Source organism: Natator depressus, chromosome 3 (assembly GCF_965152275.1).
Source record: "Natator depressus isolate rNatDep1 chromosome 3, rNatDep2.hap1, whole genome shotgun sequence".
NCBI classification, from domain to species: Eukaryota; Metazoa; Chordata; order Testudines; family Cheloniidae; genus Natator; species Natator depressus.
In genome coordinates, this window is record NC_134236.1 from 126,796,414 (window position 1) to 126,822,048 (window position 25,635).

Genomic DNA, 25,635 nt, shown 5'->3' on the forward strand with positions numbered 1-25,635 from the left:
CTATTGGCAGATTCCAGTCCATTTTAAAACACAGCATCTGGTACAACCCTGAAATACCAGCGCTGTAGCTGAGAAATATTAATACATTGATGGAGTTACTCTCGATTTCCATCAGTGTAATGGCCCAGCATGTCCAAAGGGGAAGTTTTCTTTGCAATAAAATGCCTCTAAATTGTGTATACTTTTCAAAAATGTTTAGCATTTGGTTAAATATTATTCCTCACAAAACCATGAACAATGAATATTCACTTGATAATTGTGATCTTTGGTGACCACCACAGCATTTGCCACGTGGTATGCAACTGAGAACAATGATTTAACTAGCAGTATTCAAAGATAGTTATCTTGCACTGCATTTCATAGAGAAGTACTTTTTCTATGCAGAAGGTTATGAGTGAGGAAAAGGGAAACTTGATGTGGAAGTTTTTCACTGTGACAATAATTTAGCTTTAGATCAACCTGAGTGAGTAATTTGTAAAACAAAAATCTCCCATGGCATTGGGGCATCAGGCTTCATTACAACTGCCAAGATAAACCACATGCAGTTCAAGCACTCCAGTGTATACTAAACAGCAGGCACTAAAGAAATGTGCTGAAATTAAAATAATTTATGACAGCTAGACTATTGCACCAAATTTGGTAGTTCTTATTGTGTTAGAAACCATTGAACAAATCATGCTAAAAAAAGTACCAGAATCTGTAACAGCAAGAAAAAAAAAGTACAACACAAACACCTGTTAAGAAATCACATATAGACAGTACAAATCTGTGGAAGTGTTAGGACAACATTTTAGATGAACCACAGTCTCCAGTGGCATCAATTTACTGTGCATACAGAACTAGGATTTTTTGTGTCTGACCATGTATTTTTTATCATGACCCTGTTGGATGGTGGAGATACAATATTCTTCATCTTTCAGTTCTTGCTGCTATTACAGTCTAATTTCTAAGAGCGTCACTGAGGCTCTCCATGATTGCTAAGGATATGTATTCAGACCAGAGATGTTTAGAGACTTTAAAATGCACTTGTAATGATAAATAACAAGAATAAGGACCATATCTTCAGCTAGTGTAAATCAGTGTGGTTCCACTGAAGTCAATGGAGCTACCCTGATTTACACTGGCTGAGGATTTGACCCAGAATATGTGTACTTGCATTTGATGCAGACTGAATGTTTTAACAAATGCCAAAATAATTTTCACTGCTTCTAAGTGAATTTTGTATAATCATTACGAGTGGGCGATTTAGCAACAGTTACAATTCAGATTGCCAGCAAATAACATTCACTATGAATCTGCTTTAAAACCTTTATTGGATAGGCGAGATAAATACTTCCTGAAAGTACAAAGACAATTTTGGCATTGGTTTACATTCAATTTAAATTTTTAAAATGTATAATATTCAAATGATTAATCAGTATTTTGCTAGTGGAGTACTATACCTTACTGCAAATGATATCATTATTTTAGGTAAACATTCTATGGAGTAGTAATTCTCAAACAGTGAGTCCCGACCGACCAGTGGATCACAGGAAGGGACTAGATAGGTCGCCTGTTACTGCCCCCCCTCCATCACTCCCTGCCCCATGCATGCTAGAGAAGCGCTTCTCAGTGTGCTCTGACTTCTAACAGGCCAGGGCAGCAGGCCGCAGTGTGGGGAGTGGGACCTGGCTCCAGCGGCTGACAGCTGTAGCTGAAAACATCACAGAGGTCTGGTAAAGTCAGGGAGTCCATGCCTGCCATGACTAAATGGTATCCTTAATCATCAGGCACTCTGGTTCAAAGTGGTTCATAAAGCTCACAGTGGAGGACAAGAAGGGAAAATGTAGCTGACACCAGGCCCCCTGCCCCTTATGAGTATTTCCATGGATCTTCAATGTGCGCCCTGAGCAGACCGGCCTTCGGTTGTTAGCCTGTCAAACTGCATCAAGCACCACGTACCCATGTGCAGCATCCCCTGTCCCGCAGCCCACTCCACGCACTCACTTGGGTGGGGAGGTGACAGGGCTGCAGAGCTGTTACCAAGGGCAGTGAGATGCTCCGCCTCGGTGTTTGCCTGGTGGCGCCAGCGGGGATCGGTGCCCTGCGCTGTGCAGCCTCCCCCAGGGACTCTGGGCAGCGCCTCTGGAGACACGTGGGGTCGCTGCGCGAGGCGGCTCTCGCCACTGGAGGCGGCTGCTGGGGTGCTCCCCTGGGCAGCTCCCCCGCTCCCGCCCGGCTGGCGAGTTCCTGCCCCAGGGCGGGCTCTCACTGAAGGGCCGCGGGAGGCAGGGACAGAGAGACGGGACGACGCTTCCCTTGCCTGGGGCCGCACTTGCTGTTTACAGTTGCTGTAGCTACCGCCGCAGCTCAACGGCGCCGGGCTGCTGCAGGGCTTGGCAGCTCCCCAGCGGGGCGAGGGGCTCCGGCTCCCCGCGGGGACCCGGGACTGCAGGGAGCGGGGCTGGCACAGTCTTAAGGGGCTGGCTGTACAATGCAGCGTCCTCCAGAGAGAGCCAGGGGAGGTTTGGTTGGTAAAGCGGCTGCTGAGGGCCCGGTTTACGACACCCTGTAGTAGCAGATGGAGGCTGCTCTGAAAGGGCCACGGCTGAGGCTTACAGCCCACCGGGCCCGCAAGCTTGGAAACTCCCTCCTCGGCAGCAGGAGACTCGTCGGGCTTTAGACCCCAGGGAAAGGCTGCGGCAGCCAGGGTCTGGGAGATCCCAAAGCAGGTAAGGAAGCCAGTGCCTGGGGGAGACGAGTGGAGGGAGAGAGCTGCTGCTGCTGCTCCCGCTCCCGGGTGGCTCTCTGGGGGTAGGCAGGCCGGGAGGGGCTGCGGCGCAACGTGGAGAGCCCGGCACCGGCGGGGGAGGAGCTGTAGACGCTGGGAGCGAACACTCAGAGCCAGCTGTGTCCTGGGGGGAGGGGCCGCTGTGCAGGGGCGAGTGGGGCGGCAGACACCGAGGACTAGAGCCAGCTGGTACTGGGGGAGGGGGCACTGTGGATGCTGCCCAGAGCAGGTGCGAGCCCTGCAGCCTGGCGAGGGAGCCTGGCGCCCCACTGCTAAGTGCCCTGCCTGCTCAGGGGAAGCTCTGCCGCGGTTTCGCTGAGCCCAGGTGTCTGTGAGGAGGGGAGAAGTTGGGGTGAGTCTCATACAGCAGCCCGCCCCCAGCCTCTACTCTGGGGTGAGTCAGGTGTCTCCAGTGGATATTAACCGTGGCAGAAATCAGGGGGGCACATGACCCCATCTGCCCCCCACCCCACGCATTGCTCTGAACAGAAGAATAGGAGCAAAGTCCAAGTGCGTTGCATGGGGAGCTCTATTCTCTGCTGCCCGGCCCCATTTCGGGGAGGGAGGGGGTCATGCCCCACCAAGGGGCTCCCACCTAAATTCCTGTGGGATGCATGCAACCTGCTGGGCTCACCCCTTCTCATTAGCATCAAGAGCTCCATGGGTGATGTGGGGAGAGCCAGAGCTGCAGGGGAAGCCTTCCTTGCTGCCACTTGCAGAAAGGGGTTTGCTCCATTTCAAAACATACAGAAGAAGGGGCCCAAGTCCACTGATATCAACCCTATTGACTTCAGTGGGACTGCTCCCAGTGTAAACAATAATATCCATCAGTAAGGGATTACAGGATTGGGCCCCAGGGCTGGAAATATTTTTTGTAAATGAATGTTTGCTCTCAGATTAATTTACAGCAGTGAGTTCCACCAACTCTGCATGGGAGCGCTCAGCAGAGCAGCCAGGCTGGTGATGGGCAATTTAATGAGACTACCTGGTCAGACATTCCTTTGCTGAAATAAGCATATTAATTCCTATAAAATCAGCAGACCATTGGAACAAACATACTGCACAACAGGAGTTCCATGAAATAAATAAATAAACAATGTACAGAAAACAATTGCTAATTTAAAATCCATAAAAGCAGTTAAGGAAGCATCTGCTACAATATATAGCCCCGAGCCTGCAATCAAGTCCATGTAGTTGGCTCCTTGCATGTACAGAGTCCCATTTACTTCAGTAGGTGTCCATCCACACGGAGCTAATTGTAGGATTGGGCATAAATGCTCCCCATCTCTCCAATCCCTAATTTTCATATCAAAGCGTAACTAGCCTACAGTGAATTGGTGTATCAGGAACTTTCTCTCAATTAGTTTACATAAGTAACTATTTTCTGAAAATGTATATATCCCAGTAATCCTAGGAGAGAGGCAAGAAAAAAATTTTTTTGACTGCAAAGATTTTGTTGTTTTCTCACAGGGGAAAAAAAAGGCAACATATTGCCCTACATTTTAACGAGCATTGCTTTTACTGGGACTGGAAATCAAGGAACTGATTTAAAATTCTGATTACAGTTTTAATCTGTTGTTTTAATTATTTAAAAAATACTGTAAAGAAATTTGTTACCAAGTTCTCGAGACTTCAGGTGTACCTGAACGCAGAGGACCTGTAAACACATGGGTATATCATCTCTCTACTCCACTGGTATCCAAGCAGAATTGTATTATTATTTTTGAGAGTCATTCCCAGAAGTGCTAGGCAAGGGGGTTGTAGTCTGAGCCTGACCAGTAGCCATCCATCACACCGAGAGGAGGAAGCTGGATGAGAGTGGTGCTAGGCGACTGCAGGGCCTATTTCTGTTCTTTTGTTCGGTCATGTCTCTGAGTAGAGTTCCTCTGGGCAGCATCCAGTGACTCCTTAGATGCCTTTGAGGAGCAGTGGGCGCTGTCGGGGGTTCTTTGCTTGGTGTCCCCTTCTGGTTACCTGATTTTCACCTTATGACCTTCACTCCCATCCCTGGGTTTTTCATTTGTTGTCCCTCACTGTTACTTGTGGCCTAGGTTTGCTGGCCCTCTCCCCCTCAACTGAGGGGAGGGCCTTTAGCGCTGAGTGGGTTTAGGCTCGCCATCTCCCAGAACTACATGAGGTATGCACCTTCCCACTTCTGCAACAAGTGAAGCAGTGTTCTGCAGACAACAGCCTCCTCCACTAAACAACACTGATTCACCTCCAGAGCGCCATCTAGCTTGTGTACTGAATGAGACAGGGTCCTGTGGGAAAAATAGTATGTGATGATCACTTGGATGGATAAAGGCTGTATTATAATGCATACACACAAGGGGGCCAAATTAAGATTTCACAAGCAACCTGGCATTTACTAGTTTTTGCAACTTAATAATGTTTTTTTCACATTGTTTCTTTTTAGGGTATAATTTCTTAGTTTTTTAAAAAAGCAAACTGAAAAAAACATAAATTCCTAATCTGGCATTATATTGACCACCACATGGGTCAGCAGCAGCACTGGAACCTTGAGATCCACCACACAGACCTCTGTCACTTGAGTTAATGGAGTAACTGGTAGAAGTCGGATGTTGTCATCCTCTAGGTAGAGCAGCACTAAAGGAGAATGGATCACTCTGCCAGTGTGTTTCAAGATATTGGCAGGCAGCAGACGAATTGTGAGACTCAGGAATCTTCAGTTCCATTCCAAGCTCTGTAAGGTTGTGTTCTCTAGTGGACACAGAGTCTTCTGTCCATTTCTGCCCACACTGGACCCCTTCTATCTCAAGCCCTCCACCCTATCCCTGCCTCAGTCCTTTCTCTTGCCCACCCTGGCTCTTTGTCCTGTTTCCAGTCTCTGCTCCTCAGACTGCTTATCCTACTCTTAGTATCCTCCACTACATTTTCATTTGTTGTCCCTCACTGTTACTTGTGGCCTAGGTTCACTGGCCCCCTCCCCCTCAACTGAGGGGAAGGGCTTTTAGCTCTGAGACTGAAAGGGGATACTGGACCAGGTAGTCCTGAGACGTAAGACTAGGAAAAGGAAAAAAGGATCGGGCCCACAACTGTTTGGGTGCTGGAGGTGCCAGATTGACATATTCGGGTGGGAGGTTATATTTAGAAGTTAAACTGTCCAACATGTCCGTGAGCAGTGAGCATGCTCTATCCCCTCACAGCTCCTAGTGCTGACCACATTTTATCCCCTTTCAGTCCCAGTCTCCCAGCAGGTACTTTTTCTCATCTTGCCCAGCCATTCCCAGTCCCACTAACACCACTCCTGGTTCCTTGTCTCCAGTCTCCTTGCTCAGCCAGTCCCAGTTTCCTCCCTATGCCCCAGTCTGTCTCTCTCTCTTCCCCTGGTTTCCAGTCATGCTCTCTACTTCTCCTGAGTCCTATCCCCATTGGGTCCCAGTATCCCTCCCCAGGCTTCTCATCCAATCTGTGTCTCTGCCTTCACCATCTTCTTGCCCCAATCTACTCCTCTCAGCCTCCTTCTCCAAATTCCAAACTCTGGCTCTTGTCCCCTCTGTGTTCAAGTACCCGTCTAGGCTGCCTGGGTGCCAGCAGGGGGGTAATTGGGAGCACAGGAGAGACAAGCTTTTGCTCTCAGTTCTGGAGCCCAGTTGCACACTAGTCCCTGTATCCCTACTATGGAGGGAGCGTGCTCATTCTGTGGGGATGACACATGTGTAGTCTGGTCTAATATAAGAACTGTGAGGGGCTGGAACGTGCTCAGTTGCCCTGTGAGAATGGTGCATGCACGGTCTGGTCAGCACTAGGAGCTGTGAGGGGGTAGAGCATGCTCACTGCTTACGGACGTGTTGGAGATTTTAACTTCTAAATCTAAGAAGTCTCTACTGAGCATGTGCAAACTGAGAGTTTTCAAAGGCTTATAACTTGGCCAAATTTGGGTGGATTTTCACAGGAATAGCAAAAGATGCATCTCTGACACAAAGGCCACCTTCCTTCCAAATTTCAAGCCCCCACTTCAAAGCATGGACAGACCAACGCTTTTCAAAGAAAAGGTTGCCAAAAATGTTTTAACATGGGCAAAACGACAGATTATTTCCTAGTCTCATTCTTGGAAATGACTGAACTGTTTTGGCTGAACATTTCCAAAAAAATTCAAGCAGAAGCAAACATCCAGCATGGGACATTTCAACCCAAACATTTCAAGTTTGGCAACATTATAAGAACCTGTTTTCAGTTGCTTAAAATAGAAATATCAGGCTAACTTCGTAACTGGTGGTGCTACCAGCCCCACCTATATTATTCCCCAAACAATGCTTTTTTTATCTGAGAGAAAGGAGAAGAGCAGACTATTTCACTAGGCACATTTAATTTACCTGGGGAGCACCTGGATCAGAAATCGGCAGCCTTTCAGAAGTGGTGTGCCAAGTCTTCATTTATTCACTGTAATTTAATGTTTCGTGTGCCAGTACATTTTAACATTTTTAGAAGGTCTCTCTCTATAAGTCTATATTATATAACTAAACTATTGTTGTATGTAAAGTAAATAAGGTTTTTAAAATGTTTAAGAAGCTTCATTTAAATTAAAATGCAGATCTTATCAGTTTAGTGTGATCCTTGCCCTTTCTTTTCCTTGCTGAGTTTTCCAATGTCCCCAGGCCGACAGCGGGCTAAGCGGGGCCGGCGGCTGGGACCCCGGCTGGCAAGGGGCTGGCAGCATGAACCCCAGACCGGCAACAAGCTGAGCACAGCCTGCTGCCGATCTGAGGTTCCGGCCGCCAGCCTCTGCCAGCTGGGCTCCCGGCCGCCGGCCCCGCTCAGCCCTCTGCTGGCCTGGGCTTCAGTCCATCCAGGCCAGCAGTGGGCTGAGTGGGGCTGGCGGCCAGGACCCCAGCTGGCAGGGGGCCGGCAGATGGAACCCCAGGCTGGCAGCAGAGTGCCACTGAAAATCAGCTTGCATGCCGCCTTTGGCACACATGCCATAGGTTGCCTACCCCTTACCTAGGTAATACAATGATAGGTACTATAGAAAACCCCCACATTGACAGACATCTATCTTATTGGTCTTGGATTTCTAAAGAGGCAAATGTGAGTCTTCTTGTTGTTACTTAAGCTTTTTAATTAAGTGCCTGCTGACAGTGGATTTCTCCTCCAGTCAGCGCATTTGTAGCTGAGGGTTTTGTAGTTGACGGCTGCAGCTGTGCTGCTGTATTACGTCAGTGCAGACACTACCTACGCGGCCAGGAGGGGTTCTCCAATTGCTGTAGTTAATCTACCTCCCCACGAATTTTTCCGTTGACCTAGCATTGTCTACTCCAGGGTTTAGATCGGCTTAACTACGTTGCTCAGGGGGGTGGATTTTTCACATCCCCGAGCTGAGTCAAACTAACTTTTAGTGTATACCAGCCCTGCATATCTTCATGCCAGTTCACCCCCATCTTATAACTAGACTTGGAAGGATTAGATTTTTATTGGGCAAATGTCAATAAACATCGATTTCACAATGCACACACATACTGTTGAAAAAACATTTCCATTGGCAGTAATCAAAAATACAGATGGGAAAAATAAGAAAAAGGCTGCTTGAGAACTTATTAGGGTTTGACGTAAAGATATTTACTTTGTATATTTAAACACATGATGTTGACAATTTGTGTTTAACCATTATAAAGTGCAAGTTTTTGAATCTCAACATCTACTTCATTAAAAATTATTGTCTGACCTTCCCATAGCCTCTGACTCCTCCATAACTTCCCACAACAATTAAAATTTAAATAGATAAAAATAAGCTTAAAACCCATAATTTTGTGCAACTATGACTATTTAAATAGATAAAAATAGAATAAAATATTTAACAATAAAAGTCAATATTATTGGTCAAAATTATAAAAAAATAAAAATAAAATTCTGCTAAGCCTACTTATAACTGATACTCTTATCCTCATTCTGATTTTGGCATCCGGATCACCACAGAGCAGGGCAAGTGATGCTAATCATAATAAGCGGATCTGGACACACTGGATCAGCGATCATGAATTCTCCCAATAATGAGGATCTCAGGAGAGGAAGAAGAGAGAAGGTCAATGCTGATGCAAGGCTCTTCCATTTCTAATCAGTGACAGCCAATAGAATTGGCTGGGGCCTTGAGTGAGATTAATATATGGCATTCAAGGAATTAAGCACATGCATGATAAAATCTGGCTGACTGAGTGGAAGCAACAGCATGTAATGTCACGTCCAAAGTGTCTGAAAATATTCATTTTGCTTCATTCTCAGCAGCCCAAATCACTAATCACATCAGAGTGATGAATTGTTTGGTGTTTGGTATGTACAGTAATTTTATTACTACAATTCCATGCTTGTCAACTGCACTAGCTCACAAGGAAAGCTTAAAGGAGGCCAGGAGGGATATTAAAAGAAAACCCTTACAATAAAACCACACTCAAAGTAAAAGTAGTACAACGAAATCTACAAAATGTACCTTCTTTAGGGCTCATAACTAATAGATTCTAATGGATTCTAATTTATAAAGTTTGTTAGTGCTAGTCTTTTAACGTACAATATGTAGATTTAGTAGTTGAATGCTGTATGTTATATTCTTGCAATTATTCAAATAAGAGAAGTCTACTCTGCTTGAAAATTAAGATAAAATATTATTTACTATGCTAATGTTTTCACTTTCATGCCTGCCAGATAATTTTAATAATCAGGTTTTATTTCTGTCTTGGCTGTCTTCTTCTCCTGTCTCTTCATTCTGCAGTGTTGGCTTCTGGATTCTTAGCCCGATATTCACTATACATATCTTTTAATCAACATAACCTTTCAACTTGATTTTTAAATGACTCTAGTAGCTGAAGTTGCCTCCCTTGGGGTGCAACTGACTCTCAGAAACATAAATTGGAATTATGTGTGTGCACTCAGAGGAGGATGGGCTCCTTGGTGCCGACAGACTCTGCACAAGCCACCCTGCCATGCTGTATTTAAATAGAAATTGCCAGTCATGCAATGTAAACGCTTGTGCTCTAGGCACTAAGATGAGACCACCAAACTCACATTTACTTCTGGTCTTATCCAGGATTGGAACCCAGCTCTCCGGAGATGAACGGCTAGCACTAGCAAACCGTATGCACTATCTGTGATACACCTGTACATTCACATATCATACTGATATATGAAATGTTGTGGGTACTCTGATGGACTAAGATTTTTGAGTTTCTATTGTAATTTAAATTTTTGTATTCCAGACACCTTCTGAAACTGGAAGCCTGCATTTCAAACAAGGAAGAAGGTGTTAAACTTTGACTGATTAATATCTTAGTTTAATTTTTTTCAAATTGTTCATTATTCCCACCTTTCATTTCCCAGGATATCTTGTCTTCTCCCTGTCTTCTCCTCTAACCTGCAAGCACTTAGACTTTACTCAACTTTACTCAAATTGCATGTCCCATTGAACTCAGTGGGGCTACTCACATGAATAAAATTACACATGTAATGCAAACAGCAGTGAGACACCAATTGCAAGCTGTTAGAAGCAGAGACTGTATTTTAGGTATTGTACCAGCACCACGCACATCTTCAGTGCTTAACTAATAATAATAATAAGTGATCAAGATAAAATGGGTCTGTATATCATATTCAAACCACTTAAATTGAAGTGGGGAGAAAAAGTCATTAATTATCTCGAAGCTTAATCTACTGAAGAGCCTATATTGCATTTCATAGAAGGCAGGGAAACTGTCTATGAATCAAATTAAAATATACCTGGAAGACCCCACTAAGTTCAACTGATTAAATAATTTTTAAAATCACCTATGTAGAAAATGGAGCAGCCAGCCATTCTCTCAGAGAGGAGGACTGAGAGGTTAAGAAAGTTTAAAACAGGGAAATGTGCTTTTTTTGTCCCACAGCTTTCAGATGCCCTAATCTTCTTAATCACCTGAGTCAAAGAGAATGGGCTGTAAGTTATGAGTGTATTTTCCCCTTCCTTTTGTAACTAAGCTTTCTTCTGAGTTACCTAAACCTGTCAGATAGTTTTTCAATAGTGCATTCTCTGCATAATCATCTTCTGTTCTCCATGTTTCTTCTGTGGTGTTTGGCCATGAAGCAGATTTCTCTGATCCTAAAGGCTTACAGTGAAGCTAAGGGACAAGGCAGCTCACTTCTGAAGAATGTTTTTGGTGCTGAAAAGTATATTTTTTGCAACATACCTTTATATTTGCTTCCCATCTGTGTGACACTTTGGAATTTAATAGTGAGCAGTTGGCAGGCAGGATACTCCAAGTGGTAGAAATGTGGGGTTTTGTTTCTGGTTTTATTGCATGTTTCCTGACTGAATAATATTATTTTTTGACAGTTATTATGGATGGAAGATCCTTTGCCTTCAGCCTGAAAAAAAAGCTCTGGGATTGAAAAAAAAAAATGGAGGCACTTGGTAGGATCCACTCGGGCCATCGCTTTAGCACTGCATGCTTATTTTCAACTGCATTCACTGTATGTCCATAGACTGGAGTTCAGAAAGCCGGATATGGAAGCAGATACTCTCAAAGATGAAGACCATATGGCTGAGTGGACTGCCAATGATCCAGCAAGACTGGTGCCATCTCCTAGCAAAATTGCTGGGAAGGCCATGTCCTTTTTGCCCCTGGGCCAGATAAACAGCACAAATGGCTCATTCAGTGAACAGTTTACACCCTTCTGCTACTCAGCACAAAGCAGTATGATGGGCAGTAATGGCAGCTCATCAGATAACAGGTTTCATGGCCAAGCTTTTCAGGATGCAAAGCAATTCAATTATTTGGCCAACTCTGCTCTTTTTCCTCATTTGTTGGCATCCAGCGTAACTCAGACTGGAATTGTCCAGGCCAGTAAAAGTAATGACTCGGAAACACTCAGTCCTTCCTCTGCTGCTGCTCCTGCTCCTCAGATAAGTCAGGAACCCATACACTACAGAAACATGGAGCAGGTGAGTTTGCTTTAAGCGTTCATTGCATTTCAGTGGAGTATGAGCACGCCCGGTTTTTGAAGACTGCACAAATAGCGTCTAATGCATTGCCCTAAGAAGGAACAGGTCTGCTAACTTCTGTGTCTGCAATGGAGAGGCTTTAGTGGCAATGCCAGGGTGTGGAGTGTGACCCTGTGTCTGATTATGCTGTTTTAAAGCCCTCAAGGCAATAAAATGCTGCTTGTTATGATAATTTGTAGTAACAAATTCCTTTTTCCAAGAACAAATCAGTTTGTTCACCCCTTGTTCCTGTCGTTTTGATGTTTATTCCTCTCCACTTCCCTCCTTTAGGAAGAATTCCAGACTTTGGTAGCACATCATCATGTGTGTGACAATGACATGAGAAACCAAAGTTGGGGATTTTTTTTTTTCAATGATCACTATTGTCTGTCTTCTTCCTATGCCTTTTCCCTTTTCTTTTTCTTTTCTCAACTTTTATGTCCTTTTCCTCCTTCTCTTCCCTTTTGACTGTCCCTTTTCTCTTTTTTCTTCTTTTAGGGGCAGACAGACAGCTGGACAAGAGTAGCTCTGCACTGTCTCCTGCACCAAAGCAGCCTGCTGCACTGGGTTTCTAACTACCAAATAAAACTGCACTATGGACACCACCTATAATAGGCAACAGCTTATCTGAAATGTAGGGTATGTCTACACTGGGAATCTTCAGCACTTTTCCCATCGTTGTGCAGCACCACTAGAGAGAGCAATGGCAGAAGCAGTAGTGTTGACGAGGCACAGACTTTATTTTACTACTGCTACCCCAGGGAGATGCCTGGTAATAGACCAACGTTGGTAAAAGTGCTAGTGTAGACAGGGCCCTACCTGAAGATCATGTCTAGCAGGCGAATGGAGTTTGCTGGGGCTTAGTTATTTAAGATTAGGTTGCCATTTAGAGGGTCTGCAACATTTTCTGTGAGGTGTAAACTCGTCTTCAGTTTATTGTGAGGCAGTTAAAATCTGGCATAGGGTCCTGGAGATCCTAGATTTTCCTGTAGGCCCTTGCCTCTGTCTTTTTGAAATGCTTTTGCTAGAGACTCCTACAGAGAAAGAACATGTTTGGGTGGCTTCTGTGTATGGTGCTTCCCCAGTGAGGCCAGAAGGGGCAGCAGGAGAATGAAGATAATGCTCTCAGGCAGGCTGCTAGAGAAATACAAGATGCAGAAATAATATAGTCACATTACTGTTTGTTTAATTCTTGAAATGAGATAGGCCTTCACAGAACATAAAGAAGACATGGCCCCTACCCCAAAGAGTTTGCAGCCTAAGCAAAGATGAAAGGCAAGGAAGACAAATTGCAGGGGCGGAGTAATGGAGGGAGGATATGCACAAAGACTAGAATGTTGCTTTTTCTCTACTAGGTTATGAGCTATTCCCTCTCCACCCCGCAAGGGTTAACTCATTCCTGCCCTGCTAGGGGCTGGAAGTTTTGATCGACAGAGAGGACAGAGGAAGCAGGCCAGTGGGGGGAACAGCCAAAAAGCAGAAGGGGAGAGATGGGAAGGAGACAAACAAGGTGAATGGGAAGTGCACGAGTGAAGGAGAGAGAAAGAAGGACAGACTGACTAGAAGGAGCAGTGGGCAGGTTAGTAGCAGCATTTTAATTTGGGGCAGATTTGGGTCTCTGTTTCTCTGGACCAGGAGTTCTATGGAGGTAGGGAGCTAACCCGCTTGTGTTGGGGATAGAAGGATAGTGCCTGACCTGTTCTATTCCATAATAGTTTAATGCTTGAGGTGCCTATGGCTGTGGCATTAACAGCTGTAGAGTGCCGTAAGTCCTGAAATTTTAGGGGCACTCTTAAATCTCTCCTTTCTACCCATCCTCTCTCTTCTTCTATGACCCCCACCCAGCCCAAATTCCTGTGAAAGTGCCAAGCAGGTAAGGCATTTTCAGCATGTGGAAGGAGTGGAACATGGCTATTTATTTATTTATCTATATTACAGTGGCACTTAGATGCCCTAAGTGAAATCACAGCCTAATTGTGCTAAGCATTATGCATATATGTAGTAAGAGACAGTCTCTGCCCTGACCAGCTCAGAGTCTAATTAGAAGGGCAAATGGGACAGAGAAGTGAAGTGACTCGGCCAGTGTCACTCAGCAGGTCAGCAGCAGAGCCAAGAATAGAACCCAGGTTTACGGAGACACCTGCAAATCCTATTGGCTTTCGTGAGAGTTGTATGTGCTCAGCACCTCTGCAAATCAGGTCATGAATTATTAACATAGCCGCTCACAAGTCTGCTAGCAAATGTGTTTCACTCTCCTGATATAGCTTATTCTAATAGCGCTGGGTGAAATGTTTAAAACACTTGAAATTTCAAGGAAATTGTTTTGCAGAAATGTTTTACTGTTTTTTGACTGGCTTATAGAGTGGTCTAAATTTTTCAAATTTTCAAAGAAAAATGTTCAGGAAAAATTTCATTTTTTTTTAAATGTGTGCATTTTCCTATCAGCAATAATACTGAATAACACTATGAAATAATTCACTCTTGAATATGTTTTTAAGTATGTGTAGTTTGACTGTAAAAACTGCCATAAGACATCAAAGATTGGGAAAGTGAGTGGGAATACTGTCAGGATTAAAATTGTGTTTAATTTTTTTCCATATATGTTACTAACAGTATCATAGACTATTGCATGTGAAAGAATTTGAAAACTCTACTTTTCATCATTTATGTGGTTAATTTACATTTAGAATTTCACTCAAGTTGGACAGTGAAAAAATTGTCAGTTTCACTTCTTGATTCTCATGCCCAAGCATAGAGCCTTGTGCTGGACTATTTTTAAAATCCTGCTCCCGTCCAGCCCCGCAATACCAACTCCCACCGGATCCTGCATGGTTTCTTGCATTTTTATCCCACTCCCACCCGCAAAACCCTTAGATCCCACAAATCCCACAGGAAAGACAGATTTCCCCTTGCCACTAAAAATAAAATGGTCAGTTTATATATATACTATATATAATGTCGACATTATATATATGCGGAATTCAGACAAAATTTTTACCATTCAAAGAATAAAAAAGTCTTGCTTGAACCATGTAAAAATACTTTAACTCCTGTTTAATGGACATGAAATCTCTTTCTATCCCCCATTTAAATTTAAGAATTAAAAGCTTTATTTAAAAAAAAGAAAAACTTGCTTTATATTGCTGAAATTCTATTTATGACAAACTGATGAGAGATTTAGTGTTTTCCCACAAATTACCGCAGTCTGGTTTTTATTTGGTTGTTGCTTTTTTTCCCCACCTAATCCCTCCTGCAATAAAGTAAGTTTATCCGCTCCCACTATTATGGCAGCGGGTCCTGCAGGACCCATGAGATCCCAATCCCACTGCAAGGCTCTAATTTAGCACACTGCTGTTTTCTTTGAGTGTTACCTCTGCAAAAGAATGTTTAAATACAAATACACTCTTTTTTTTTTTTATTGGAATAAAACAATGGAATCACCTTTTAAAAACAAACCTCAAAACTAAAACCTCCTTCCTGTTAAAAGGGAGAGATGAGCATATTTTAATTCATTTCGTTGGTACTATTTACAGAGCCCAGGGCAGCAGGAACAGGTGATGATGGAACAGATGGAGCAGCTGCAAAGGCTGGTAACTGAACAACAGAAAATCATCACCTACTATAACCCAGGTACTACCAGGATTTCCTCCTAAGAACTCAGTACTGTAAATGGCAGCTGTTCACATTCCTACAATAAAATACTGTAGTTCCCAAAATAAATTCAAGCTATGATGTGGGGTTGGTCGGAGGAAGTAGAAGGCTCTTCACCTGAGAGTTGTACTAAAATATTTTATTCACACCACAAAAATGATAACTCCAGAAAACTTTTCTTTGACTCTTTAGTATTTCCTACAGACATTTCATGGGTAAAAGTGCATTTCTGTTTAATACTAACACACATTCATGTACATGTGTCGACTAAAGTCTAGATTAAAATTCATTTGTGTTGTAATAAATTTTAGTGTAGTGGGAGGCACTGCTAAAACCTAAAATATCATCTTTCTCGCTTTATAAAAACTAGATGAGAAGGGGAAGGGAAGGAATTCAGCAGACAGGGCTTCTAGAAATAGACTTTCCGTGCTGGTAATTAAGTCTCTTCCCCACAACACAATATAACTTCCGGAACAGCTTCCTCCTTAATGGTAGCAGTACCAGAAAATGCCATCAGCATAGCAAATAAGAAAAGGAGAACCCACCCTCTGCAGGGATTTCCCTGTCCCCCCACCTCCCAACTTTGGAATGGGTGTGGTTCCACAATGCAATGTGAGGGACCAGCTGGGATCTCCACCCACTGCACAGAATCTGGTTTTGCAGGGGCCCTCTGCATGAGTGCAAGCAGGGGGAAGTAGAGAACGAGGCACGGAAAAGCCAGAGGATCTTTGAATTGGTGCTCTCCTGGAGGTGTTTCACGAGAAGAAACAGTTTTTTTTTTTGCTTTTGGACAGGGCTCCACAGTGCCCCACTGGCAGATGTTGCCTGCGGTATGTACATCTGCACATTGCTCTGGCATCCTGGCCTCCCCTCTCCACTTTCTGGGCTACATTACCCAATTTGGGGATTGCAAGTATCTTGTGCTGCTGAGATGCCTTGAGGACAGACTTTCTACTGCTGGTGGTGTGCAGCTCTAGAACATGCCATCACATATGCTAGGCTAAACTCTAGTTCATCAAGAATCCAGGAACGATGATTCCTGCAATGTTATAATCATGGATCACTTGCATTCCTTAGAAAACGTCTTCTATCACAATTGTCTACAGTTTCAGTTTAGCATCCTCAGTGCCTGACAAGCTCAGGGACAGTAGGAAGTCTTTTGGAAGCAGTGGAGTTACTCTGGAATTACACTGGTGCAAATGAGATTGGAATTTGGTCCAGTGCTTTTCCATAAACAAAATCTGGATAGGTCTGGCAAAATGCTTAGGATGGCAGAGCTCACAAGTAGTTTTAAACTGTTCAACCAGCACTTACAATGCGAATTTCACTAATTTTGGTAGTAGGACAGGGTCATATTTTATGTGGTTAAATAGTTGTTAAATGATTTCTCCATGCTTTTAGTGACACAGACTTTTTCCAACACCAGGCATGCCTATTCTTCCATCTTCCCCCACCTCCTTCTCTTCGCAAAAAATACAGGCGATGGAGTCATTGTAAAGAAAATCATGTTCCATTTGTGTCCCTCGTATATAGTATAGTGTGAAGCAGTACAGAATTTTTCTTGCATCTGTGGGTTACCATGGTGTGTGTTTGAGTAGGGGTGTCAGGGTGTAAAATTACGGGACTGGCTTCAGACTGAAATGTGGTGTGGGAGGATGGTTTTGGTAGTGGGGAAGTGCTGGAACAAACAGGTTTTGACTCTTTAAATCCCTGAGTTCTTGCTGTCCGTCCAGGGCAATGTTATAAATATACTAGTCCATACTTATGATGATAGAGTTTGATTGTAAAAGGGTTTTGTAAAACTCTCTGTGCATGGAGGGGGGAAATATAACTCAACATTTGATACTTTTTAACTCTCTTGTATCGCTCAGAACTGGTTTTTCACACTATTTGTGTGTGTGTAAGGGATGGAGGGAAACCTGGATTCCAGTGGACAACCTGCAGCCCTGACTCAGACTGGCAGGTCTTGGGTAGGGTGAGGTAATATCTTTTATTGGACCATGTAGTGGGGTGGCTGCCCCACTCCTGCAGAAAAGGGGTTAAAAGCAGCCCTGGAGAGGGCTTCAGCAGGGAAAGGGATTAAGAACAGCTGTGGGAAGCTGACTGAGTTGCTGACCACAGCTGTGGCCAGCTCAATCAGGGCCCAGCTGGCCCTATAAGAGGGCTGGGGGGCAGGAGCTAAAGAAGTCCCACTTTAGCCCTGGAGTGGGAAGGGCTAGCTGCCTGGGAACAGGGTGCCTGAGCAGAATACTGCTGGGGAAGGGCAAAGGGAGCTGGGGAGCTCCAGCCTGATAAACCCCCAGGTTGCAGGCTTTGGTGAAGGCCTCCAGAGGCACTGGGGCTGCAGAGGGGCAGCCTGAGGATAGGCAAAGGCAGCAGGTCCTACCCCTTGCCAGTGATGAGTGGCCATTACACTGCAGTCTGCCCCAGTGAACAGTGGCTAGCTGATGACTGGCAGTAGCCACTGAGGCAAGGTGGGTCTAGAGGGTTGGGGATTCCCTGGGAGGGGAGACCCAGAGTGGGGATCCTGCTGGTGCAGAACCCCAGGGAATAAGGCACCGGGGTCTGGGAGGGACACGGGGCCGGTGGCAGGTGAGACACCGGCCTGCAGAGGGCGCTTCAGTGCTGGTGAAGAGCTAATTCCCTGGCTGACCAGCAGGAGGCACCATGCCGGTGAGTCATCGCCTTGCTACAGACCAACTTCTGTTGGTGAGAGAGACAAGCTTTCAATCCACACAGAGCTCTTCTTCAGCTCTGGGAAAGATACTGAGAGCATTACAGCTCAATACAAGGTGGAACAGAGTGGTTAGCATAAGTAGCTAGCTCATATTCTAAGGGACCATACAAGGTAGAGTGGCCTGTTAACTCCTTTGCAGTCATGGGACAAAAAGGGGGTTAGTGGATTATAGACTTGTAATAACCCATACATCCAGGGTCATAACTCTGCTAATCACTAAAAATCATAGACTCAGCAGAGCTCTTGAATGGTCCAATAAAAGATATTACCTCACCCACCCTGTCTCTCAAATATCCTGGGACCGAAACAGCTACAACTACACTGCATAGGTCTTGGTTAGGGCATTCAGCAGCAACCAATAATCCTCAAGGATGTTGTGGGTGTCTCTTGCATGGTCCATCTTCTGTGATTGTAGGGGCTGGGTGTTAAATGGACCTTCATGCTGCTATCTTTTTATAATTCTATAATGAAGAAATAATGATTGGTAAAGAAATAAAAACTTGATTTAAAAATTCGACCGTCAAGAAATAATACGTGCAATTCATGATTCTTGGTATAATATTGTCCACACCTCTGCATTTCTCACTAGACCCAAGATATTGTTCCACCAGATGACAGAATGAGTGAATTGCAAAGCTTTATGGGTTCACAGAGGTAGCATTTTGTAATCAAAGATGTAAATCTTTTGTAGTTTCACTTCCCCCACTCCTGCTGTACTATGTATAGGAAACATTCTTGACAAAGACAATTAAGTCCCTCTGTCCAAGGGGTGGGCAAACCTTTTGGCCTGAGGGCCACACTGGGGAATAGAAATTGTATGGCAGGCCATGAATGCTCACAAAATTGGGGTTGGGGTGCGGGAGGGGTTGCAGGCTCTGGGGTGGGGCTGGGAATGAGGAGTTTGGGGTGCAGGAGGGTGCTCCGGGCTGGGACTGAGGGGTTCGGAGGGCGGGAGGGGAATCAGAGCTGGGGCAGGGGGTTGGGGCATGGGGAGAGGCTCAGGGCTGCAGGCTCTGAGCGGCACTTACCTCAAGCGGCTCCCGGAAGCAGTGGCATGTCCCTTCTCCAGCTCCTATGCGTAGGCGCAGCCAGGCAGCTCTGCTCACTGCCCCATCCTCAGGCACCGCCCCTGCAGCTCCAATTGGAGCACGTAGCAGCTGGAGCGGGGCCATGCGGCTGCTTCCAGGAGCCGCGTGGTATGGCCCCCGACCCTGCACCCCAGCTGGAGCGCCGGAGTCGGGCCAAGCCACGTGGTGCGGCCCCTGACCCAGCGCCCTGGCCGGACTGCCAGAGCCGGGCAAGCCCCAGACCCTGCTCCCCAGTGGGAGCTTGAGGGCTGCCTTAAAATGGCTTGTGGGCCGGATCTGGCCCGCGGGCCATAGTTTGCCCACCCCTGCTCTATCCCTATAAAAATAAAACAATAGTGCCTCACATGTACATGAAGAAACAGAACATGGCTAGTTTGGACAGAATTATTTACAATCTAAATTCAAGTTTCAGTCAACATATAAGGAACAACTGCTTGTAAAGCTTCATTTTTAAAATGTTAATCTTTATATTAGGTACAGCTAAACATAAGAAAATAATTTTAAGTTTTGGAGAATCTATTTGGCTTTTGTATATATCACAATTTTAAACTGGTTTAAGATGACATTCCCTACTCCCACTGGAGTCAATAGGAGTTTTACTATTGACTTTAGTGGGAGCATGGGGCCCTTAGACTGTAGATTTTGTAAAAAAAAAAAAAAAAAAGTCAGATCCCCTGCTGGCATAAATTGGCATATCTCCACTTAAGTCAATGGAGCTACACTGATGTACATCAGCTAACGTTACATCTAGGTTTTTGACTTGTTTAACTAGAATTCCAGCCCAATGGAATGAATGGGGTTAGAACGGCTGAGTTCTGACAGACCCCCTCATTTTCAGGATAAGACGTGGTAATGGAGGGGAAAAAGTTTCCTTTCCAACCTGGCATATACATTAGAGATTATCAAAATCTTTACAATTGCTTCAAGTTTCAGAATCTTTGGAAATGTCTAAGCTCTGGGGTTCCACTTCATTTCTTCTCACCCGGAGAGAATTCAAGACCTTTCTATAGGAACTTCGAAAAGTCGGGCTTGAGAAGCAGTACACGATGGGGTCCATAGCACTGTTGAAATAGGTCCAGCAGACAGTAACATCAAGTACATTCACAGCAAAACGAAAAGCTGCACAGCTTTCAAAGTTTTGGAGAATATAGACAAGGACTCTGCCCAACACACTGGGCAGGAAGCAAACTCCGAACACCACCACCACTGCAATCACTAACAACATGGCTTTCTGCAGCTTAGGTTGACTGCTCAAATCCCGGGGGCTCTTCTTCAGCTTCCTGATGATGCCAACTGTGCAAAACAAAATGAGGCCAAAGGGAATGAGAAACTCCAAAAAGAATACGATGACATGCCAGATGCTGTAGAAGTTGGCCTCTCCTTGTGGGCTGAAACTGCGGCACTCAGTGAAGGTTTTGGGTTGAGGAGCAACCAGGATCTCAACAGTCAATCCGATTGCTAAAAGCCAAACCAAGCAAGCAGTGACTCTAGCATTCCTGGCTATGAGAGAGCTGGTTTTATTGTTAGGGTGGACCACCCGGAAATAGCGATCCAGAGCTACAGCCGTGAGGAATGCGATGGAGACAGCTTGGGAAAGAGACAGCATGAAGAGTATTACCGAGCAGAATAGCTCTCTATAATCCCATGTCTCTAGAATGCTAAACCTGAGAGCAAGCAGTAGTCGAAACGGCAGGCAAATGTTCAGCAAGACGTCCGCAATAACCAGGTTGAGCAAGTAGACGGCATGTGGCTTCCAAATTTTCAAATGGAAGTAGAACGTCCACAGAGCAATAGCATTGCTTGTGAGTCCCAGCCCAAATTCCAAAATTAGTAGGATGTTCATGGCTATTTCCACAGACTCACTGTAAACAGAGCAGTTAGAACGTGTCATTTTCTGCTGGCTTCTCAAAAGGACTGAAAAGGATCGTGTTACACTTCAAAGCGCCCCTCCCCCTCCCCCAAAAAAGGATTTCTTTTCCTCCTAATACTGTAATTACTTCTGCATTTCTCAGAGAAGGAAGTATACTGTGAAAGTAGAATGAATTATATTGAAATTATAATTCATTAAAGAAATGCTACTTGAAGGGTTTGTTGAAATATAGTTGTCAGGAAGAGAAACATTAAGGCGTGTGAGACAATGGGTCCTCAAACTAATTAACTTAGAGCTCCTACTGAGCTAGGAGATGGTAAACGTTAGTATGCAAATAAGATATGTATGCATATTTGTCAGTTTCTGCTTCCTTTTGTTTCTTATGTTAAATTGGCTTTGGCTTAGCTGTATAAATAAGTTATCTTTAGCCTCAGAGAGGGGCTCACATCTGGGTGCATTAGCAAAGCGCTTTGCTAATAAACAGAGTGGTCTGACAAATTATGTGAGTCCTGAATCTGACTTTGACAATACCATCAACATCAGGAGGTCAAAAGCAAACTACTATTAAGCATCAGCAAATAAAATGTACTGTGTACTACGTATGTGTGTATATTTATGCATACATATAGATGTGTGTACACAAAACCACACACAGAATAGTTTCCTGAACATGAAATCTTGGCCTGAACCTGCACCTCCGGTGAAGCACTGAGCACACAACTCCCAGTGAAACAATGTGAGTTGAGGATGCTCAGTCCCTTGAATGATCTGGCTCTATTTATGCTTTATAGATGTAAAACCCCAGAAAAGTGTTGTGTTATTTAGCCTGCCATGGTACACACATGTCACTATTATGTTGCCATCCTTTTTAGGGAAAAGAAAAGACGGTGACTTACTGAGCAAATCAGTGTGCCAATAAGAGAGATGATTCCATTTTAATGTCTACCACTTCTATGCAGCTAAAAAAAGGGGGGGATGGCACGTTTCTGTGTGTCTGAACAACAGTACTTCAAGTCTCATTACTAATGAGTCATTAGCACTGGATTAAGTGACACTAATTATACTGCCATTCCCAGAGAATATACTGGAAGTGCAGTACCATAATGTCACATGATTTCTTCCCCAGTGTGCTTAAAATGACTCCAGTTTCTGGAACTGAAAGTCATTGAACATTTTTTTTAAAAAACCCAAATGACACTCCTCTCTCTCTCTCTCTGACCCTTTGCTTTTTCTGTGTGTATACACACACTATCTGTTTTGTTTTCTTCTTCAGTACCCTTCTCCTCATAGGCTCTGACTCTGTGGGAATTCCAGGGCCAACCTCCCCTCCCCCAGAGCCTCCTCCCTGCCAGCAGCCCCGCCAATCAACTCCTTCCTTTCCCTCCCAGCGCCTCCTGCCCGCCACGGATCAGCTGTTCTGCGGCGTGCAGGAGGCGCTGGGAGGGATGGGGAGGAGCAGGAATGGTGCTTGCTCGGGAGAGGGATGGGACTGGGTGGGAAGAGGCAGGGCAGGGGCGGGAAGATGCGGGGTGGGGTTGGGAGGTTGGGGGAAGGGGTAGGGTGGGGGCAGGGCCTGGGGTGGGAAAAGGTGGGGTGCAGGCTTGAGGGAAGGGGTGGAGTCAGGTTGGGGCCTAGGGCTGAGTGGGGGTTGAGCACCCCCAGGGAAAGTTGGAAGCTATGCTTCTCCTTCTAGAATTGCTCAGCTTTCTCCACAGGACTGACTGCTTTCTCCAAGCCTTTCAGAGGGTAGCAGTGGGAAGCACACTTGATTGGTGCTTCAGAGGGAGAGAGTCAGCCAAATGCCAGCTGCTCTCTTTTCTTCTGCTGTGTGCAGCAGGAGTCTGTAATTGGCGAGCTCCTATCTAGGAATCCAGGAGCCACCCAGAAATCCAAGGGAAAAGCTGTGAGTTCCTGGAAAATGTAGAACAGGTGGGGAGATGCTGAGGTGTCTTCCCTAATTCTGGGGTGCTCCAGAGGCTGGTGCAGCCCCAGGTACAAGTTAGAGCAGCCCCAAAGTGGCCTATGCTGTGGGCTTTGCTGCAGTCTAGAGTAACTGGAGCACAATGTCCTCTAGCCATCTCCCTTCCTGATCTGCTCCTAGCCATGTCCCTGCGCCAGGGACTGCGTGTGAGGGTGGTAAAGGGCTCTTGGCCCTGTGCTGGGATAATTTCTTAGAGGGGTATTGCAGACATTTCATGCTGTTGCAGTTGCTTAAAAGGGCTGCTTTGGGGGGCAGAATCTGTCCCCACGCCTCACAATACCCACTTGAGGTGCTGTAGGTGAGCAGTGTCCCTCTTCTGAGAGTCTGCTCCAAGTGTTGAAGAAGAAGGCTCCAAGCTGGGAGTGTGCACAGGAATTAAGTGGAGCTGTCAGGAACGGTTTGTGAGGGGCGTGACAGAATAGAAGAGACAGATGGGTGAGGAGAGGAAGAATTTAGTTGGGGTTGGTCCTGCTTTGAGCAGGGGGTTGGACTAGATGACCTCCTGAGGTCTCTTCCAACCCTAGTCTTCTATGATTCTAAGTGCCAGTGGCTGCAGTAGGCAGCTAGCTGAGGTTTTGGTAATGACAGAGAAGAGACAATGAATCTGCGAAGTTACAGTTTAGAGAAAGATGCACTATATCTGTCTAAGAGGAAGGCAAGTCCTCAGTATTCTTGCCAGCAAGTTAAAGAAGTATGGATTGGATGAATGGACTATAAGGTGGATAGAAAGCTGGCTAGATTGTCAGGCTCAATGGGTAGTGATCAACAGCTCAATGTCTAGTTGGCAGCCAGCATCATCAAGTGGAGTGCCCCAGGGATCGGTCCAGGGGCCGGTTTTGTTCAACATCTTTATTAATGATCCGGACAATGGGATAGATTGCACCCTCAGCAAGTTTGCGGATGACACTAAGCTGGGGGGAGAGGTAGATACACTGGAGGGTAGGGATACAGTCCAGAGTGACCTAGAATTGCTCAGCTTGGAGGATTGGGCCAAAAGAAATCTGATGAGGTTCAACAAGGACAAGTGTAGAATCCTGCACTTAGGACAGAAGAATCCCATGCACCGCTACAGGCTGGGGACCAACTGGCTAAGCAGCAGTTCTGCAGAAAAGGACCTGGGGATTACAGTGGATGAAAAGCTGGATATGAGTCAGCAGTGTGCTCTTGTTGCCAAGAAGGCTAACGGAATATTGGGCTGCATTAGTAGGAGCATTGCCAGCAGATCAAGGGAAGTGATTATTCCCATCTATTTGGCACTGGTGAGGCCAGACCTGGAGTATTGCACCCAGTTTGGGTCCCCCACTACAGAAAGGATGTGGACAAATTGGAGAGAGTCCAGCAGAGAACAACAAAAATGATCAGGGGACTGGGGCACATGACTTACGAGGAGAGGCTGAGGGAACTGGGCTTGTTTAGTCTGCAGAAGAGAAGAGTGAGGGGGGATTTAATAGCAGCCTTCAACTACCTGAAGGGGGGTTCCAAAGAGGATGGAGCTAGGCTATTTTCACTGGTGGCAGATGGCAGAGCAAGAAACAATGGTCTCAAGTTGCAGTGGGCGAGGTCTAGGTTGGATATTAGGAAACACGATTTCACTAAGAGGGTGGTGAAGCACTGGAATGGGTTACCTAGGGAAGTGGTGGAATCTCCATCCGTAAGAGGTTTTTAAGGTCAGGCTTGACAAAGCCCTGGCTGGGATGATTTAGCTGGTGTTGGTCGTGCTTTAAGCAGGGGGGTTGGACTAGAGGACCTCCTGAGGTCTCTTCCAGTCCTAATCTTCTATGATTCTATGATTCTAAGTCATGACTTTCAGAGCACGGTCTGAGCAAAGAGCATGCAGCTGTCTGTGTGGCCAGGCCAAGCCATCTGTTAAGAACAGTTTCCTTATGGAAATCAGTGTATGTCAGACAAAAATCTCAGGGTGGTTGGAACTTGGCTTTATATTGTATGTGAAATACAATTAAGTCCAGGGGGATTACTAGTGTGCTGAATCAAATGGGGCAGGACCAGACTCTGAGGGTAACAGGCAATTCTAGCCATAGCCTGTAAGATGAAGGTCCTTAACCCCTCTCCTTAGCTAACATAATGTTATAGTTTATCTTTATACTAAAATACATTTTTATTTTCAGTCTCATGACCAATTATTGATCTTCTGAATGATTCCATTGACACGTTAGTATAAAATGACACAATTGGGACAGCATGACAGGCCTTTTACCCTATAGACCAGCTACATTCTGCATAGATTTGCCAGGCGTCTGGTTTTTGGCCAGAAAACATGGTCAAAAAGGGACCCTGGCCGCTCCAGTTAACATTGCTGACTGGGCCATTAAAAGTCCGGTCTGTGGCGCAGTGGAGGCCCGGGGCTAAGGCATGCTCCCTGCCTGCCCTAGCTCCGCGTGGCTCCTAGAAGCGACCACCAGGTCCCTGCAGCCCCTAGACTCATGGGTGGCCAGGGAGGCCCTGTGTGCTGCCCCCTTCCCCAGTGCCAGCTCAGCAGTTCCCATTGGCCAGGAACCGCGACCAACGGGAGCTGCGGGAGCAGCACCTGCAGACGCAAGGGCAGCACATGGAACCTC

The 25,635-nt window shown here is 45.4% G+C and overlaps 2 protein-coding genes across 6 annotated transcripts in view; one reads left to right on the forward strand and one right to left on the reverse strand.

Moving 5' to 3' along the window:
* The first annotated feature begins 2,351 nt into the window (after nt 1–2,351).
* LOC141985052 (centrosomal P4.1-associated protein-like) overlaps nt 2,352–25,635 on the forward strand; it is a 66,420-nt gene continuing 43,136 nt past the window's right edge. For 4 of the 5 annotated variants that reach the window (XR_012638864.1, XM_074948765.1, XM_074948766.1 and 1 more), the window contains exons 1-3: nt 2,352–2,711; nt 11,085–11,693; nt 15,266–15,362. Coding sequence is in view for 3 of the 5 variants with exons in the window: in XM_074948765.1 (XP_074804866.1) it covers nt 11,256–11,693; nt 15,266–15,362 (535 nt within the window). In the remaining 2 variants the exon portion in view is untranslated. Of the gene's footprint in view, nt 2,712–11,084; nt 11,694–15,265; nt 15,363–25,635 lie in introns of those variants that run through there. The other variant, XM_074948768.1, reaches the window with a different exon arrangement.
* On the reverse strand, nt 20,131–25,336 carry GPR31 (G protein-coupled receptor 31). Its single transcript, XM_074946846.1, has 2 exons — nt 25,275–25,336; nt 20,131–21,142 (listed from the first exon to the last, which is right to left on the reverse strand). Exons 1-2 carry the CDS (start codon nt 25,334–25,336, stop codon nt 20,131–20,133), a joined length of 1,074 nt encoding a protein of 357 aa, XP_074802947.1.

Bases quoted from the DNA above. Each gene is read 5' to 3' on its own strand.
- GPR31 (XM_074946846.1), bottom strand. From the start codon at position 25,336: ATGTTTTCTGGCCAAAAACCAGACGCCTGGCAAATCTATGCAGAATGT. The intron at 21,143-25,274 runs GTAAAAGGCCTG...GGCGCTTTGAAG, and splicing joins GAATGTAGCTGGTCTATAGG to TGTAACACGATCCTTTTCAG.